General features: G+C 33.8%; 1 protein-coding gene across 5 annotated transcripts in view; it reads left to right on the forward strand.

Moving 5' to 3' along the window:
* The window catches only part of ATP11B (ATPase phospholipid transporting 11B (putative)), a 102,157-nt gene that overhangs the window by 52,455 nt on the left and 30,203 nt on the right, over positions 1-19,499 (forward strand). For 4 of the 5 annotated variants that reach the window (XR_003683865.2, XM_036017740.1, XM_036017739.1 and 1 more), the window contains exons 13-24: positions 24-266; positions 817-992; positions 1,446-1,514; positions 2,802-2,875; positions 2,949-3,052; positions 5,477-5,658; positions 6,777-6,980; positions 12,187-12,340; positions 13,803-13,905; positions 15,169-15,314; positions 16,778-16,837; positions 18,401-18,528. Coding sequence is in view for 4 of the 5 variants with exons in the window: in XM_036017740.1 (XP_035873633.1) it covers positions 24-266; positions 817-992; positions 1,446-1,514; positions 2,802-2,875; positions 2,949-3,052; positions 5,477-5,658; positions 6,777-6,980; positions 12,187-12,340; positions 13,803-13,905; positions 15,169-15,314; positions 16,778-16,837; positions 18,401-18,528 (1,643 nt within the window). In the remaining variant the exon portion in view is untranslated. The remainder of the gene's footprint in view (positions 1-23; positions 267-816; positions 993-1,445; positions 1,515-2,801; positions 2,876-2,948; positions 3,053-5,476; positions 5,659-6,776; positions 6,981-12,186; positions 12,341-13,802; positions 13,906-15,168; positions 15,315-16,777; positions 16,838-18,400; positions 18,529-19,499) is intronic. The other variant, XM_036017741.1, reaches the window with a different exon arrangement.

Raw genomic sequence — 19,499 nt, forward strand, 5'->3', positions numbered from 1 at the left:
GTTTTTTTGTTTTCTATCTCTAGGTGGAGTATGTGTTTACAGATAAAACTGGCACACTGACAGAAAATGAGATGCAGTTTCGGGAATGTTCAATTAACGGCATAAAATACCAAGAAATTAATGGCAGACTTGTATCCGAAGGACCAACACCAGACTCTGCAGAAGGAAGTTTGAGTTATCTTAGTAGTTTTTCCCATCTGAACAACTTGCCCCACATTACATCCAGTTCTTCCTTTAGAGCCAGTCCTGAAAGTGAAACTGAACTGGTAAGCAAGTTTGAGTTAATAAGTAGGAATGTCGTTGGAAATGGTAGTCTTTGTATGAGTGGAGCAAGAAATAGGTATTTGAAATGTATATCCTTTGATCTAATACTGAGAATTTATAGTGAGAGCCCATTTTAACTTGTCACTTCACATGTGTTTGCATCAGTTCTGTCAGTATTTAAATAGAACTAAGTTAAGGAAAGTCCTTACTGCCTTGAAGTGAAGAAGACTTTGCTAGAAAATAGAGTTTAAATTTATTTAATACTTTCTGAGACCTCACTTCTTCAACAAAAGAGGTTTCATTTTAACTTACAACTTGGTTATGCCTCCTAAAAAATTGGGAGTCATAAGCAAATGTGACACTTCACTCTTTAAAGTCAGAAGCAGACAGCGGTTACTTAGGCAATTCAAGATTGTAGCATTGTTATTTTAGATCTTAGGTCACCAAATTATTAACTGTATTTATTCGTACTTTTTAGATCTCTGTTTCTGGTTTCCTAAATGTTATTTGGGAATAGTATTTATGGTGTGAATATTAATTATGTTTCTACAGATTAAAGAACACGATCTCTTCTTTAAAGCAGTTAGTCTCTGTCACACTGTACAAATTAGTAATGTTCAAACTGATGGCATTGGTGATGGTCCCTGGCAGTCCAACCTTGCACCCTCCCAGCTGGAATACTATGCATCTTCACCAGATGAAAAGGCTCTAGTGGAAGCTGCTGCAAGGTAGGTTAGTCTGATTTCCAGATCAGTGGAAAAATGTGAAAATTTACTTACCTTTTAAGTAAAAATGTGAAAATATTAGAGTATTAAATTGTCAGACAAAATTCATAAACACATAAAGGTAGAATTATAATTTAAATTTTTAAGGAGAATTTGAAATGCGTCATTAATTTTGTTAAGCTTGCAATAGAGTCATGTTTGAAGTGATCTCTTAAAAATCTGGTTATTATCAAGTATGAATAATACAAGTTGTGAGAATATATGCGTGTATATTGTTTTGGACCTACTCGGATCCTTCAGGTTCTTAAAAATAATGCCATATTGAAAGGAAATATTTCAAAATACATCTTAAACTTATGTTTTAAATATTTTTATTCAAGCTAAGTTAGAATGATGTATTGTGAAATAAAAATAATAATTCCTTAAATTTTTATATTTTCTCCTTTTAATTCCTAGAATGGGCATTGTATTTATTGGCAGTTCTGAAGAAACTATGGAAGTTAAAACACTTGGAAAACTGGAACGGTAATTTTTTTTCTATATTGTAATTTTCTATATACCAAGCATTTATTATAGAACAGATACAGGTAAATTGGGCCCCACAGGCCATATCTGCTCTATAGCCTGTTTCTGTACAGTCCACAAATTACTACATTTTTCAAGGGTTGTATGAAGAAGAAGAAGAATATGCAACAGCAACCACGTATGTCATACAGAACCTAAAATACTTATTGTCTGGCCTTTTATAGAAAAAGTTTACTGACCCAGCACTAAAATGATGTTGTTATTACATTATGTCTCATCATAGTGATAACAGTATCTGTTCTGAAACTTTCATCTGTATTTTAGCTTAATGGTTCTTGAATTTATATGTTTATTTTTACACACTCCTGGATAATGAGTTTCCTAAGTTTCTTGCTAATAAAGAAAAACTTTCTTACATTTTCTATTATTTTATCTTTTAAACATTAAGAGAAAGCTATCTTGTTTCCATTGTATGATAAATTTGACCATTCTTACTACATTTGGATCTTTCTTTCATGGTTTTATCCATTTCGGTCATCTCAACTATAGCTGTGCATTTTCAAAGTATGCTTTTATGAACTAAGTAGGGCTTACTCTTTGGCTGCTTTCATGTGGGAGCCCGTCTAGCTCATTCTGTCAGCTTATAAACCATCATTCCAGTCAGTGTTTTTCAGCATTGTATATGTACATCGTTGTATAAATTCCTCCAGGATATTTTTTAATCCACACCTAACCCATCCACACAGATTCTTTTACAGCTCCTTAGAAAGGCATTTGTTCCCTACCCCTATAGATATATTCTGTCCCAGGTTCAGAATCACTGCTGTAGTGAGCCTCTGTTACTCATGTGAGTGTGATGTATTTCTCAGGTGTGTCTGAGCAGAAGAAAGAGTTGAGAATCAGTCACCTTTTTTAGTGAGAAAGACGTGGAACTGGGCATATCTGGATTTCAGTCCTTGCTCTGCCACTTACAAGTTTATTTGACTTCAGGCAAATTACTTGATCTGTCTGAGTTTAATAGTCCTCATTTGTAAAATGAGGTAAGACCTACCTCCTCTGGTTCTCATGGGTATTAAAGAGCACAGGAAAGTAAAGTACAGGGCATTTGGTAAGTACTCAGTAAATATTACTTCCTTCTATTTCTATAACCAGCCATCTTGAAAATGTAGTTGAGGTTAATTTTGTGTTCTAAATTAACCACTTTTATCTTTTGTAGGGATTCTTTCTAAATACTTACTTAATGTTATTCAAAAAAGTAAAGTTCCATCTTATCTCTTTTTTCATTAGGTACAAACTGCTTCATATTCTGGAATTTGATTCAGATCGTAGGAGAATGAGTGTAATTGTGCAGGCACCTTCAGGTAACCAACCTAAACTTTTATGAATTTTTATTTATCTAATATTAAGAACTTGATAACTCATTTTTCTTTTTAGGTGAGAAGTTTTTATTTGCTAAAGGAGCTGAATCATCAATTCTCCCTAACTGTATAGGTGGAGAAGTAGAAAAAACCAGAATTCATGTAGATGAATTTGCTTTGGTGAGTGCAAATTTCTATGATTTAAAAGCTCTGAGCCCTGGCTGGCATAGCTCAGTGGATTGAGCGCGGGCTGGGAACCAAAGTGTCCCAGGTTCGATTCCCAGCCAGGGTACATTCCTGGGTTGCAGGCCAGAACCCCCAGCAACCGCACATTGATGTTTCTCTCTCTCTCTCTCTCTCTCTCCCTCCCTTCCCTCTCTAAAAATAAATAAATAAAATCTTTAAAAAAAATAAAAAAAATAAAAAAAAAATAAAAGCTCTGAAAGGTACATAAATACATATATATGTATGTGTGTGCATATAATATATGTGTATTTGAGAGATTTGGAGGTTTTTTTGCATTAATTTTTCAAAAATTGTAGAATTATGTGTTGGCTCCCCATTTGGTTAAAAATTAACTTTAACCTGCTAAAATGTGTCTTCTCTTTGAACATATTATACTCAGGGCACTTGTAGCTGCAAGGACCACTCACATTACTATATAAAAAAGTGGAGAGAGTTATTGAAAGAACACAGAGGAATTCAAGGATGTGGAGACACTGAACCCTCATACATTGGTGGTGGGAATTTAAATGATACAGCTATTTTAGAAAATGGCTTGGCAGTTTCTCACACAACATGGAGTATAATACGTGACCCAGCAATTCCACTCCTAGGTATACACCTGAGAGAACTGACAACATATAGCTACACAAAAACTTGTACACAACTGTTCTCAGCAGCATTACCCCTCAGCAGCATGGCAAAAGAATGGAAACACCCAAATGTCCATTATCTGATGAATGGATTAAACAGTGTGTCATATTCATATAGTGGACTGTTATTTGGCCATTGAAAGAAATAAAGTACTGATATAACCTACAATACAAATGAACCTTGAAAAGATTACACTGAGTGAAAGAAGCTAGTCATAAAAGGCCACAGAGTCCATTAATATAGAAATAAGCAAACTCATAGTGGTTGCCAGAGTTGGGAGGAGGGGGAGAAGGGGTAATGTCTGCTAGTGGATGTGGGGTTCCTTTGGCTGTGATGAAAATGTCCTGGAATTAATTACTAAAGATAATTATACAACTCTTTGAATTCACTGAAAACTACTGAAATATTCTTTTTAAAGGAATGAATTTTATGGTATATGAATTATGTGTCTCAATGAAAGAATGTAGGAGAATCTTTCAGAAACAAAGTATGCAAGTTATGTAGAACAGGAAAATTATTAAGCAGCTCTCAGTCTTAGGACCTCATGATCTCTCATTTTTGCTGCATTTCTGTAAATGTATGCCATATACTCATCTCTGCTCTGCTGCTTCCTTCACCTGTGGTTTCGTTTTTCCCATTACTCCCAATATTTCTTTTTTTCCATATTTTGCAATATGGTCCCCTAATTGTTGATGACCTGATTCACCTGCCACACTGTGATATGCATGGAACAAAGACATGTTCCATCTGACTGTCATATCAATATTCAGAACAGTGCCAGCATGCAGTTGGCACCCAATAAATGTTTGGTGTAGAATGAACTAATTAAGTTCATATGTTAATAAACCTCATAGTCCCTTAACTTTTATTTAAGAGAAACAGTTATAAAATTTACAGGTGTGGGTCATTTGTAAGTCAAGGAATGCCACTTTTTAGAAATCTGCTAAACACCGTTACATAATACTTTAAAATCTCCCTTTCCAAGTTCTGTTACTAGAACATTTAATTTGGGTTTTTCTAAGGAAAACATATAGCAAGAAAAGAAACTTTTAAAATACACTTCTGGATTTAAATACTAACTTTCACATATCAACACCATAAAAACTTGAACCCAGTAGGATCAGAAAATCCAATATATAATTTTAAATTTTGTGTAATTCCAGTTCACCAGTGAAGATGTAGTGGTGCAGTTTAAAATCATTCAGTGGCTCTAGAAAGTATTGTTTGGTAGTGCCCACTTTGCAGACTTCTTTATTTCAAATATGTCATACCATAAACCCTCAGGAAATTATGGTTCCCTCTGCTTAAAAAATTGTTTTGAAATAGGTGGAGAGGATTTGTAATGGTTAAAACAGGAAAGGAGAACCTGGGGCTTGACAGTTGTGAAGGCACCATTGTGGGACTCCCTGGATTTCCAGGTTTAATAACCACAGAAAAGATAATCATGTGATCCTATCTGTTCTCTAATATTCTACAATTCAATAACCGGAATTGTTTTGAGGACGTTTTAAGAACTCATCAGAAATTGAAAGACTTATGATAATATATGTGCCATAGCTCCTATCACTAGGACTTTGTGACACTTATTTTCTATCATTAGATGATAGCACTTTTTAAATTATTTGTAATTGACTTTTAGTAATGGGTTCTTCAGTTTTATTTCAATGACTTCTTGATTCCATCTTAGTTGTTTTCATTTAATTTTTGTCTTTACTTTTCCTGTTTCAGAAAGGGCTAAGAACTCTGTGCATGGCCTATAGACAGTTGACATCTAAAGAGTATGAGGTAATGGACAGGCGCCTGTTTGAAGCCAGGACTGCCTTGCAGCAACGGGAAGAGAAGTTGGCAAATGTCTTCCAGTTCATAGAGAAAGACCTGATATTACTTGGAGCTACAGCAGTAGAAGACAGGCAAGTATCAGGGAAATGGGCAATATCATTTTTCTCTCATAAGAACTTTTTTAGCTGTTTCTGATTTCTGACATAAGTTTCACTTATTAACATGCTATAATAACTTAATATATTTAAAAATCAAAAGAGAGTTAAAGCCTTTTCTTCCAGTTGAGTATGTATAATTTTTCTTCTAGCCAAGTCTCTGAAATAGATGAAAGATGTATAATTTTGCCTGTAGACGAAATTTTAGAATACTCCTCAGTGTGTGCCATACAAAGACTTGAAGCACTTGCTTAGTTCTCAAGCCTCTCCGTCCCCCACTGTGTCCTTCCACTTTATACTTCAGTAGTCCCAAACCGACTGTAGTTCTCTGAACAACAGCTAAGTTAAAACTATTCTATTTTACGGCTTTGTTCCTTGGCAAGGCTACCCATTTTTGAATAACTAGTTATAAAGTATATTTCAAATATTATTCCACTCCAGTAAGACCTTTCCTTACTTCTAACAGGATTTAAAAGGCTTTTTCTGTGAAGTCTCTGTATTTTGTAGATCTGTGTTGTCCTTGTGGTGGTATATTAAAACTATTTGTTTGAAGATTTTCTTCTCTATTAGCCTGTGAATTCCTTGAGGTCCATTTATTCCCTATCTTTTTTCCCAGTATCAATCTCAATGTATGTTTTAATTTCTTGAGTTATGTAAATTAAATTGAATTCTATGAATTCTGTTATATTTTTCTCTGTCTCTTAGATCTATGGGTATTCACAAGTCTAATTTTTGAACTGCTGATCTAAGAGATTTCCTTATCAAAAAGAAAAATCTTATAATTTGAAATGTAAGACTTTCTTATAAAATAGTTTATGTACATCATATACTTGGTTCTGTAAAAGTCATCTTTGAAAATATACTCTTAAAATATGAGGTTGGAAATTTTTTTATGTTACATAGATGATCACTGATTTGGTTATTTCTGTTTCTTCCTTAATGGGAAAAAATTTCAGTTATAGTACTGAACTAAATTACTATAACAATTCCTAGGTCAAGAAGTCTAGAATTTACCTTACTTATACTGTTTGATTTATACTTAAAATACAATCAGAAAAGTATTTCTTACTGCTAATTGTTTCTTTTATTTTTAGACTACAAGATAAAGTTCGAGAAACTATTGAAGCATTGAGAATGGCTGGTATCAAAGTTTGGGTACTTACTGGAGATAAACATGAAACAGCTGTTAGTGTGAGTTTATCATGTGGACATTTCCACAGAACCATGAATATCCTTGAACTTATAAACCAGAAATCAGACAGCGAATGTGCTGAACAGTTGAGACAGCTTGCCAGAAGGTAAGAATATAATTATGTGAATCATTGAATTTTCAGAAGTAAGCAAACTATGGCCCACTGCCTATTTTTTATAGCCTATGAGCTCAAAATAATTTTTACATTATTTCATGGATGAAAAAGAATCTAAAAATAATATTTCATGTGAAAATTATCATATTTTATTCATCAGAGATATTGGCCTATAGTTTTCTTTCTTTGTAGTGTCTTTATCTATAAATAAAGTTTGCCTGTGAAGAAACTTTTACTGGAACACAGCCACATTCATTTACTTATGTGTCATCAATGAAGCCTTTTGCTCTGAAGCAGAGCAGTTGAGTAGTTACAGCAGAGAACTTATGAAGCACTTTTTTCATTTCTCTGAAAATGTTGCACTGTTGCTTGATATACTTCAAGTCACAGTGACACAATTACAACTCTGTAGTGTCTTGAGCACCACACATAGGACAATTTACTATATATTAGTTATCGGTATTTACTTATCAGCTCCAAACAAGAAAAATGACCTTTTAAAGCACAGTGGAGTATTTGTTATTTTATCAAATTAGATGCAGAGCATTGTATTATTCAGTTACACTTTAATTTACTACCTGTTTAAAAAGACATTCAAAGTGAAATATAAAATCTCATTGCAGATTGTTCTGTTGTATTAAAATGTAAAATGTCATTACAAAATCAGCATTAAAAGATGGACATTTGCAATTGATTTTGATGGGGAGCATTAAACCCCAGTTTAAGCAAAATGTTACTCCCCCCCTCAAAATGACTTTCATTCTTCTCATTAGTAGACTTTTGTACTGCTTTTAAATTATACTCCATTATTTTTACATTTTTTACTTAATAAAAATTTTTTTGTCTTTATTACTGTAAGTACCTATATAATATCCTCAGTTTAGCCTCTCGGCCCACAAAACCTAAAACTGAAATATTTACTTCAGGCCTTTTATACAAAATATGTGCAGCTCCTCATCCAGTTCACATGGCCAAATTGGGAAATCACTCTGCACTCTACTATTCAAAGATAATTTCATAAATATTTGTACCCTAAATTCATTCTCTTATTTTTCTAAATCTTCTTTTAAATATGCAGATCAACTTTATTTCAGAGCCCCCATCTAACGCAGTCTAATTTTTCCACAATAAATTTAGGAGTGTTACCATGTAAGACTCAGGGTTGCTTATATGCAGATATTTAGGTCTCTTCAGTTTCCTGCCATTTGCAGTCTTGTGATACTAGCGCAGAAAAAGAAACACAAACGACAATGCCACAGCTTCAGTGTACATTCAGTGCTTTATTTACATTTGTTAATACACACACTGATATGGTGATAACTTTGGGTTTTCTTAAAGAAAAAAGTATCTGTGGATTGTTTTAAATAGACAGTACTATTCTCAGAGGATTATTTGCCTGAGTTCAAAAAGGTGATTGATCTGGGTAATTATACTACAGTTGGGAGCATTTCGAACACCACTGTGACTGCCTAAACATTTAAGTCCCATATGTCAAAGAGAACTTAAAACAAAATAATTCTTCGGAATCACTGACTAGGTATACAAGGGTGGGCAAAAGTAGGTTTACAGTTGTTTGCATAGAAAATGATGTAATAATTAATAAATAATAATACAAGAATAAACTGTTTTGTGTACTCACAATTGTAAACTTATGTTTGCACACCCCTGTATTCCTACTGAAATATTCCTGGCTACAAAAGTAATGTCCATCTAAAAAATGCTGGAAATGATAAAGAAAATTATGCTGGTTAGTAATATATTACAGCTACCTAAAGATAATTGTTATTTGTAGTTTTGAATATATTCTTTAAGTCATATTATACTTGTAGTGAACCTTTTAAGATCATGAATATTATTCATTTTCCTTTTTGTACAGAAGCTATGATACAAAGTGAAGACTATACTTTAAAATGAATCCTAGTTTTGGTATATGAGATTTTTATTTTATTTTAGAGCTACCATCTTTTTGGTGGAGTATATTTCCTGAGATAATCATATAAGTCAATGTGATTTTGATTTCAGACTTTTAGGAAGTATATATTCTAAAAATCTTGTAGGAGGTTAGCAACAGGGGAGTGGGAGGAGAAGAGAGGGGGAAAAAGGTACAGAGAATAAGTAGCATAGATGGTAGGTAGAAAATAGACCGGTCAAGGTCAAGAATAGTATGGGAAATGTAGAAGCTAAAGAACTTATGACACATGGACATGAACTAAAGGGGGGGAATGTGGGTGGGAGAAGGTGTGCAGGGTGGAGGGGAGTGAAGGGGGGTAATGGGACAACTGTAATAGCATAATCAATAAAATATATTTTAAAAAATAAAAATAAAAAAAACCTTGAATAGAACAAAGAATTCCATACCTTTGAAAGCTTTAGTTTATGTATTCATTTTTTCACAAATGCTTTGGTATCTCCTATCTAGACATTGGAAGACACAGTCTTATAAGGTATTTATTCATGTATTGCTGACTCTCAAAATACTTACATTATGGGAAAAACAGAAGTAATATATTGTGATAGACCTATTACAACTGAATTATAACCGAGGCAAGAACAAAGTTGTGGGTGGACAGGAGAGGGAAGGTTAACCTAGCCACAGTTCTGTGGAAGCACCTGTGACTGTGTTGCCTCCTAAGAAATACACTGTTAACTGGTCAGAGAGTAACACCAAGAAGCAAATTGTATGCAAATTTCCAGAGCTAAGAGGCTCAAAGAACTGGTAGCGGTTATCACCAGAGAATGGAATAGATGGGAGAGGATATGGAAGTATTGAAACATAAGACTACAGAGATGAGCAGATGCTACCTACTATGTGCCAGACCTGTGAAGAGCTTTTCCACATTTCATAAATATTATCCCATAGATTATGAGATAATATGCCAATTTATGAAGCCTTTCCAGAGAAAACCCCAATTTCATGTTAGAAAAACTGGTCTGCTGTGTCCCACCCTTGCCTGCTCCCTCTTCTGCTCAGAGAGTGCTTAGGCTGAACATACTGGAAAAAGAACCAGTTGCTAAGTCAAGTTTGCCCGGTAGGGAGTCACTGCAGGTGCTGATTTCATATATTGGAGAATTAATAAAAAGGAAAATACGTTTTTTAGAAGTTTACATTGTAAAAGTGAATTGTTTACTGTCTAGTTGCAGTGCAACACAATGGTGATTAGGCATATTGTGAAACACACTTTAACTTACAAAAGTTTTGTTAATGTTACAAGTCTCAAATCAAGCAATGTATTGTTTAGTTTTTATAGATTATTGCTCAATTAATACTTTTCTCACTTCTCATTTAAAAATGGAAATACATACAGCCACTATGGAAAAATAGTATGGAGGTTTCTCAAAAAATTAAAAACAGAACTACCATATGATCCAGCAATCCCTTTTCCTTTTCCTTTCCTTCTCACCCGAGGACATACCCATTGATTTCAGAGATGGGGGAATAGGGGGTGAGAAGCAGCCATAGGTTGCCTCCCAAGTGGGGTCCGAACCCACAGCTTAGGCATGTGCTATGACCAGGAATCAAACCCCCGAGCTTTCTGTCTACAGAAGGGTGCTTTAATCAACTGAGCCACACCAGCCAGGGCCAGCAATCCCACTTCTGGGCATATATCCAGAGGAAATGAAATCACTGTCTTGAAGACATCTGTACCCCCATGTTTTATTGCAGCATTATTACAATAGGCAAGAATAGAAACAACCTAAGTGTTCATTGATGTGTGAATGGGTAAAGAAGGTGTGGTATGTGTATATACAAGGGTTGACAAAAGTAGGTTAATAATAAACAAACACATACAAAAATAAACTTTTTATGTACTCACAACTGTAAACCTACTTTTGACCACCCCTGTATACAAAAAAACATTCATCCATAAAAAGAAGGAAATCTTGCCTTTTGTGACAAAATGATTGGATCTTGAGTGCGTTACCTTAAGTGAAATAAGTCAGAGAAAGATAAATACTTGTATATGGAATCTAAAAAAGCCAAACTTACAGAAAAAGAGAGTAGAATGGTAGTTGCCAGGGGCTAGGATGTGGAGAAATGGGGAAATGATGGTCAAAGGGTACAGACTTCCAGCTTATACAGGAGATGAATAAGTTCTGGGGATCTAATGTACAGCTAGTGGCTGTAATTAACAGTACTGGGTCATATTTCAGAAAGTTGTTAAGTAAGTAAGGAGATCATAAATGTTATCACCACACACAGAAAAAGGTAATTGCATGAGGGAACGCAGGTGTTAACTAATCTTATGGTAATTATTTCATAATAATATGAATTAAACTTATATGTGTTATATGTCCCATCTCAGTAAAGCTGGGGGAAAATAAAATTGAACTGTAGGGATATTTCCTAGTGGCAGCGTGTGCTGCACTGTAAACCCAGTGGTGAACTGCAGTGCATTGCACTTGTGGTGGATGTAGTGTGGTGCTACTTTGACTGCTGGCCTTCGACACCATAAAGGAGCTCGCAGCAGAATGTGAATTTGTGCACTGCTCTTTCATCAAAAAATCTTACTGTGAAAGGAAAGTGGGGAGAAACAGTGGAACAAAATAGTGTGCTCAGTAATGTAGCTGATTTACATACTGATGCAAGCTTCTTACCTTTTCCTAGCAACAAATAGTTTTTCCCAGCTGCCAATATTCAGCCCATGCTTTGAGTAGTACTCAATAGCATGTGCGCACAAGGGAAGTGTTATCCATGTTTCACCATAGAGAATCTCTCGAGTCCCAGTCCATTGTAGGAATTAATATCAAGAACAGTTATGATTTCTTTGTTTGCTTCCTACTTACACATAATTTAGGTCATGAATTCTGCTGAATATTTTTTATTTAATTTTTTAAAATCAGGATTTACTAAATGAAACTAATAATGTTTTTATTTTTGTAAGACTTTATACTCACAATTTGGGAGAATATACTCAGATTATATGTTACAATTCATATTTAGAAAATACAGTTACTTAACTATCAGTTCATTGTAAAATTGAATATCATGTTTTATTCATAATATCAGTCACTCTCAGTTCTACTTAATCTTAATTTCAAGATAATACAACTCAGTTTGTTCCTGACATAATAGTTTTGTAATAATAATAGTCTGTAGATGAATTGTCCATCTTGTAGTAAGAATCTTTTGTTTACTGAGTAAAAATAATATGACTTCAAAGTGTCTTACAGAGGATATAATTATTTTCTGTTTTAGAATTACTGAGGATCATGTGATTCAGCATGGGCTGGTGGTGGATGGGACCAGTCTATCTCTTGCACTCAGGGAGCATGAAAAACTATTTATGGATGTTTGCAGAAATTGTTCAGCTGTATTGTGTTGTCGTATGGCACCACTGCAGAAAGCCAAGGTATGTTTGTGTTATTAAAAGTTCCATAAGGATGTATAGATCTAAAAGTATTCTTTAAGGTTAATGCCTTAACTAGTTCCATTTGGTGGCATGCAGTATGTGAATCCTATTAGGAGTTAGTCATTTCTCATGTTATGAATTTTAACCATGTACATTAAACCATTTGAACTGTCAGAGTGAATATAAAAGTTTCAGCTGTTCATAATGACCTAGAACGACTATGATGGTTAGCAGTCTGTGATTTTCCTGAGACACAGATTTGAACTATGATAATTAGTTTCACAAGTTAGTTACTTACCTATTGAGGGAGCATATGAGACTTCAGTTCACATGCACCTTCAAGTGATTCTATTAATCTCTGCTCATTCTTGCATTCTGGTGAAGTGTTAATTCTCTTTGTTAAAAATAGCTATTAACTTGCCCCACCAGTGTGGCTTGGTTGGTTAGAATGTCTTCCCGTGCACCGAAAGGTTGCAGGTTCAATTCCCGGTCAAGGCACACATATCTAGGTTGCAGGTTCGGTCCCCAGTTGAGGTGTGTGCGGGGGGCAGCCAGTCAATGTTTCTTACACATTGATGTTTCCCTCTCTCTGTGTCTCTCTCTCTGGAATCAATAAATATTGATGTGTATAAAAAAAATAGGGGGAAAGCGGCTGGTAAGTAATAAATAGAACTTCAGTAGGAAGTTGAAAAGCCAATTAATTTGTGTTATAAAGCTATATACAAAAAATACTTAAGTTTCAACTATGATTCCAGTGAAAGCTTATACGTATATTTTTTGTAACTCCAAATTTATAATTTGAGGTCTTAGGCTGTACCCTCGTAAACAGTATCCTTACAGTATTCTTTGAAATGCACATTTAAACACTGATTTTTTTCCACATATAAGTCTAATAAATTAGACATTCGATTTTTCTTGGCTCCATGGAATTTTGTTACAATGCCTATATTATTATAATGAAGCTTTTTACAAATTTAAGCTGTATTTAAAGATTCTTGCTTCCCATAATAAAATCTAAGATAATACTTTTTTCCAACGTCATTTCTTTCTTTTTTTTTTTTTTTTAAAGATTTTATTCATTCTTTTTTAGAGAGGTAAAGAGATGGAGAAAGAGAGGAGAGGAACATCAATGTGTGGTGGCCTCTTGCACACCCTATACTGTGGACCTGGCCCACAACCCAGGCATGTGCCCTGACTGGAAATCAAACTGGTGACCCTTTGGTTCACAGGCTGGCACTCAATCCACTGAGCCACACTAGCCAGGCACCAACGTCATTTCTTAAAGACATTTCTGGCATCTTAGTGGAGACATCCCTCCAAAATTGAACCCCAGAACATACTATTGTCTAATATAAACTTAATTTTTTTCTATTAGCAGAATCATTGTGGATAAATGACTTTATATAAATCTAAGAAAGCTGAAATTTTATCGTAATTAACTAATTAGTTGTATGTGTTTCAGGTAATAAGACTGATAAAAATCTCACCTGAGAAACCTATAACATTGGCTGTTGGTGATGGTGCTAATGATGTAAGCATGATACAAGAAGCTCATGTTGGCATAGGTGATTGATTTTCTTTTTTCCCTGAGCTTTAATATTGGTATAATTATTTGGGGATCTTGAATTTTCCTTTTGTAGACTAAAGTGCAATGTCAAATACATGAATAAAAACTGAATGCAACATGGTAATATATCTCAGTGTATCCCCATCAGAGCCTGTTACAATTAATTGATTATTTAGAATATTTCCAGATTTTCAAGGACATGAATACCACATTAGTAAATTTTTTTTTCTAATTCTAAATAATAGAATAACTTTATTTTAACTCTAAATTTGTTGAATTACATAGAGTTGCCCTCATGGTTTTAAATCTTTGTTTTTGAATGTCATTGATGTTTGTCAATCTAAAGATTGTGCAGCTCATTTTAAAGACAATTTTAGAGACAGAAAATTATACCAGACTGTAATAAAATATAAAATTTCAAATAGACTTCTAATTTATAAACTTTATCCTGATTTTCTAGTCCAGAATTTTTATGGGATTCAGAATACTAGTATTTTATTTATATTTAAGTTATTGGTCATTTCCTATTTAAACCATATTCTGATCTGTCTTCCTCAATAATTTTATTATATAAATACAGAAGTAAAGAGAAAAGTATGGGTTTTCTTTTTTCCTTTATTATTATTGTTGACACTATTACAAATGTCCCAATTTTTCTCCCCTTGACCCACCTCTACCCCCACAGCCACCCCCCTCTGGCCATCACTGTTATCTGTGTTTATTAGGTGTGCATGTATGTTCGTATTTATCAAATACAATTATGTACTTATTTCAGATGATATTATACTTTTAAAAGCACGTTTTGTTTGAGTTACACACGAAAATTTTAAAGTAGTCAAACATGCTCATTTGTGCTAGACTCAAATTACTCAATTTCAATATTTTCATGTTCAGTGAAGTTAAAGCTGTTTTGTAGCATCTTCTCCATTAGAAATCTGTTAGCTCGGACTTCGAGCTTTTTAGTGTAATTGATATTCTTATTACATTCTGGACTTTCAATATTATTTTTGTATTTTATATTGTGTTCTCAATCTTTGAAAATTGATGTTACATGCTTAGTATATTGTAGCTTCGTATTAGACTATTAGGTTACATATTTGATTTAGAACAAACTTCTGGGAACCTGCTATCTGCTGTATATTAGGATATGGTGATCCTAAGTCCAGGTTCAGCTGCTATAATTAACATATTTACAGATATATCATGAAGATTATACTAATCAGTTATCAATGAATTTGCCTTTTTGTCCCCTTTATTACAGGAATCATGGGTAAAGAAGGAAGACAAGCTGCAAGAAACAGTGACTATGCAATAGCTAGATTTAAATTTCTCTCCAAATTGCTTTTTGTTCATGGTCATTTTTATTATATTAGAATAGCTACCCTTGTACAGTATTTTTTTTATAAGGTGAGTTGAGTTTCATGGAGCTATTTTAGAATTAATTATTGACAGTAATGTGAGGCTTTAATTTAAAGAATGTTATTACCATACAAGCTATTCTGAAAAATTGTTTCCATAAGTAAAAATAACAGTTTATGGAATATACTTCGATTACTAGTCATGCATTTAATTTGTACTGACAGAAAGCTAATCAGTGGTTGCCTAATGTCAAGGGTACAGGTTATAGAATTGACTGGAAAGGTATATTGAGAACTTTGTGTAACAGAAAATTTACATAGTTTGATTCAGATGGTTGTTACACAGGTGTATAAATTTGTCAAAACAAAAAAAAAAGATGGACACATTTTATTCTGTGCAAATTAGAACTTGATCAGTTTTATTTCTTTGATGTTACTTTGTTTTGAACCAGTAATACTCTTGTTTTGTTTTTAATTTTTCTATCCTCACCCGAGGACATGCCCATTGATTTTAGGGAGAAAGGAAGGGAGGGAGAGAGAGAGGGAGAGAAACATCAGTATAGAAAGAAGAGAGAAACATTGATCTGTTGCCTTTCATATGCCCCCTGACCTAGGACCAAACCCACAATCTAGGCATGTGCCCTGACCAGGAATTGAACCCACAACCTTTCAGTATATGGAACATTGCTCCCATAAACTGAGCCACCTTGGCCAGCGGTGAATCACTAACATGTTCTAATTTAACTTCAATATGATGTTTTCAGGCAGAGGTTCTAAATTTTTTTGTGCCGTGAATGAACGTGTGGTCGTCTAGTGAGATGTATAAATTACTCAGTATAGGGCTTTTAGATACATAAAATAAAATACATAGGGTTATAGGGGAACTAATTATGTTGAAGTACTACTGATCTGTCTCTGGACCCTTTTGGGTAAGGTGGGATTCTATGGAATTCACGTTAAGAGCCACTGAGTACCAAGACATTTAATACACCATTGTGTCCTCTATTGTATATATACACCTATAATTAGTAGCTGCCAGCCAATGAAAGAACACAGGCAGATTGAATATTGCTAATGAATGATGGTGGCAGGGTTTTTTCCTAGCTTATTATAGCTTTGCTGTTACATAAGTGTATTGAAATCAAAAGATGTTTTGATGGTTTCATTTATTGTTTTAAATTTTTTAGCATTTTAAAGCTATTTTAGTCCTAAAGTTGAAGTGAAACTTACTTCTTATACTGTATATGAAAAGTACTGAATAATAATTGGAAAGCATAAGTTCAAAATGATGGTATTGCTTGGCAATGATATGAGTCAATGGTATTTTGTTCTGACATTTGCAGTGCTGCTTAGGATACTTTTAGACTTTTTAATAAAATGGGATTTCTGTTTTACCATTTTATATGGACAAGTTCTTATGGGCAGATCATCTGTTTTCCATATTAACTGAGATTGTGTTTCTGGATCATTAGCCATTTTTAATTTTTATTTCCATTTAATCTTGTTTTTCAGAATGTATGCTTTATCACACCCCAATTTTTATATCAGTTCTACTGTTTGTTTTCTCAACAAGTAAGTAAATAGAAGCTTTTGTTTTATACTTTTAGAACAAAGTACGTGTGTTCAGTCTTTGATAGATACTTGGAGGGAATTTTTCATAGTCCTGCTGATAAGTAGATAAAACTTGTCTAGTGTATTTAATCAATACAGCATTCATAATATTTATTTGTTCTCATTTTTAGTTTGAAGTATTAATATCAAAATATATTTTAATTCTTGATACTTTTTAAAAAATGGATATTAACTCTTAATAGCTTAATAGAAAATTTTAGTGACTTTTTTCAACTTGTGTATAATATTTCTATACAATCCATAAGAAGCCAGGCCAGAAAACTATTTGGAGAGTACCTCATTGGTTTTGGTTTTTGGTTTTGTTTTTTTTGACTCATAAAATATTTTTAGGTTTGGAAGGAACTTGAGCAGTTGAGTCCAGGGATGAGATACAGCGTAGTCTCAGGCACTAGCTCTGCTTTATAGGGACCACCAGGAGTGCTATACTGAAAGGGGTGCTAAAGCTCGAGGCCAGTTCTTGATTAGCAGTAGCTGTAATGAGCACATGTTGGTGGGTCTTCAACTATACACGTCACATACTTCTCATTCCTGATCTACTCTGTCTTACTTTATAAGAAAAGGAAATTGAAAGACACAGAGATTTAGTAACTTGCCCAAAATCTCATAGCTAAATTAATAACTAGACCATACTTGGACCTACTGTTTCTGACTAGAGCACCCTCTGAATGTACCACACTATACATTTCTAATTGATCAAGATGTTTGTTCACATTTATTGAAATAACAAGAGCTCAGTTATCTTAGGTTTTTTTCTTGAGTTTTGTTTGTCCTTACTGTTTCCTCCAGTTTACAACCTGTAACTCCAGATTCTAAGTATCTGCTTAGGCGTTGATTGCCAATAACAATGTTTGCTTACCTAAATGAAATAAAGAATGCTATAAGAACATATGACAAGGAAAATTACCTATTTTTATTAAGTTTCCAAGGAGTTTACAGTATCATTAAAGATAAAGTATTAATAACAAAATCAATATGTGAAGCAATGGCAAAGTGCTAAGCAAATTAGTATTAACAGTAGCACATGTGACTGTTAAAGGAAGCAATCATAAATGTTTAAGCTTTCATGGATCACACTTTAAAGGAAGTATAGCACTTAGATGCGAAGACAAAACCATGAAAGCAAAACTGAATGTGTACATATCAAAGGACCAGTAATAAAAACATGTAAAATTACATCACATCCCTAGAAACGTGTAAAATTACATCACAGTGACCAACTTGTGGAGAATCTTGAAATGTAGGTCCAATTTACTATAACTCCAGAATTATTTGACATAACAAAATAGTCCAATTCCCACAAAGAATACTAATCTACGAGCACTATATGTTTATGTGTATGTCAGAACCAGATTGGAATTACTAAAAAAGATTTTGGTATAAATGGAAAAACTAAATAATTTTTATGTTTATTTTTGATATGCTTCTTTGTTTTTATATGCCTAAGTATAATAATAATGCTATATGGTTTAAAATCTAAAAATTCCTACTGATTTCTCTTTCTAGACATTGTATGACAGCGTGTACCTGACTTTATACAACATTTGTTTTACTTCCCTACCTATTCTGATATATAGTCTACTGGAACAGCATATAGACCCTCATGTATTACAGAACAAGCCCACCCTCTATCGGTAAGCATTTTCCAGTAGTAGATATCCATAACATTTCTAAATGCAAGTAGTATGTATAGTTACCAGTTTTTAAAAGTACCTTAAAAATACATTAGATAGCGTCTTGGTGATTAATACTTTACTGAGGAAAGTACTTTAGTTATTGTATGGTTTATACCATATTTTTTGGACCATAAGAACCACCTAGGTTTTAGAGGAGGAAAATAGGAAAAAATATTTGAAGCAAAAAATGCAATAAAATATTTAATAACATATAAATAACATAATATTTCACCAATGTAAATGTAAACAGAACTCAACAGCAGCATTAACAACCATTATTCCTCCCAAATTTGAGGAGGAAAATGTGTCTTATAGTCTGAAAAATAAGGTAATTGTTGAATACAATTTTTCCAGTTTTTTTAGGAATGAACGCTTTCATCCTAGTAATGTATTGGGCAGTTGTATAATTTGCATTTATTGTTGCAAGCCAGTAATATTCCATTTCATGTGCATAAATTACCATATTTTTGGACCATAAGACGCATCTAGGCTTTAGAGGAAGAAAATAGGGAAAAACAATTTGAAGCACAAAATGTGGTAAAATATGTAATAACATAAATAACATAATATTTCACCAAATATTTCACCAATGTAAATGTAAACAGAGCTCAACAGCAGCATTAACAACATTATTCCTCCCAAGTGGTGGCGGGGGGGTGCATTTTATATTCCGAAAAATATGGTAAGTTATTCAGTGATTGGTTGTCTCTCGAGTTCCTAAAAAATTAGTTCATGTTCTAGTATTGCCAAATTTATGAGTAGTATTCAGTGTAAAAGGTAGGGCTGGGGGCATTAATTCTCATCCATATTCCCTGAGTTAGTCCTGGTTCCACAGAACCAAGTAATCACAGGGATGTGGAGCTGTTCCTCGGGACCAGCTTATGATTTCCACATCCATGTGACCTCCATTCTCATACAGGTATTCAGTT

Source organism: Phyllostomus discolor, chromosome 2 (genome assembly GCF_004126475.2).
Source record: "Phyllostomus discolor isolate MPI-MPIP mPhyDis1 chromosome 2, mPhyDis1.pri.v3, whole genome shotgun sequence".
NCBI classification, from domain to species: Eukaryota; Metazoa; Chordata; class Mammalia; order Chiroptera; family Phyllostomidae; genus Phyllostomus; species Phyllostomus discolor.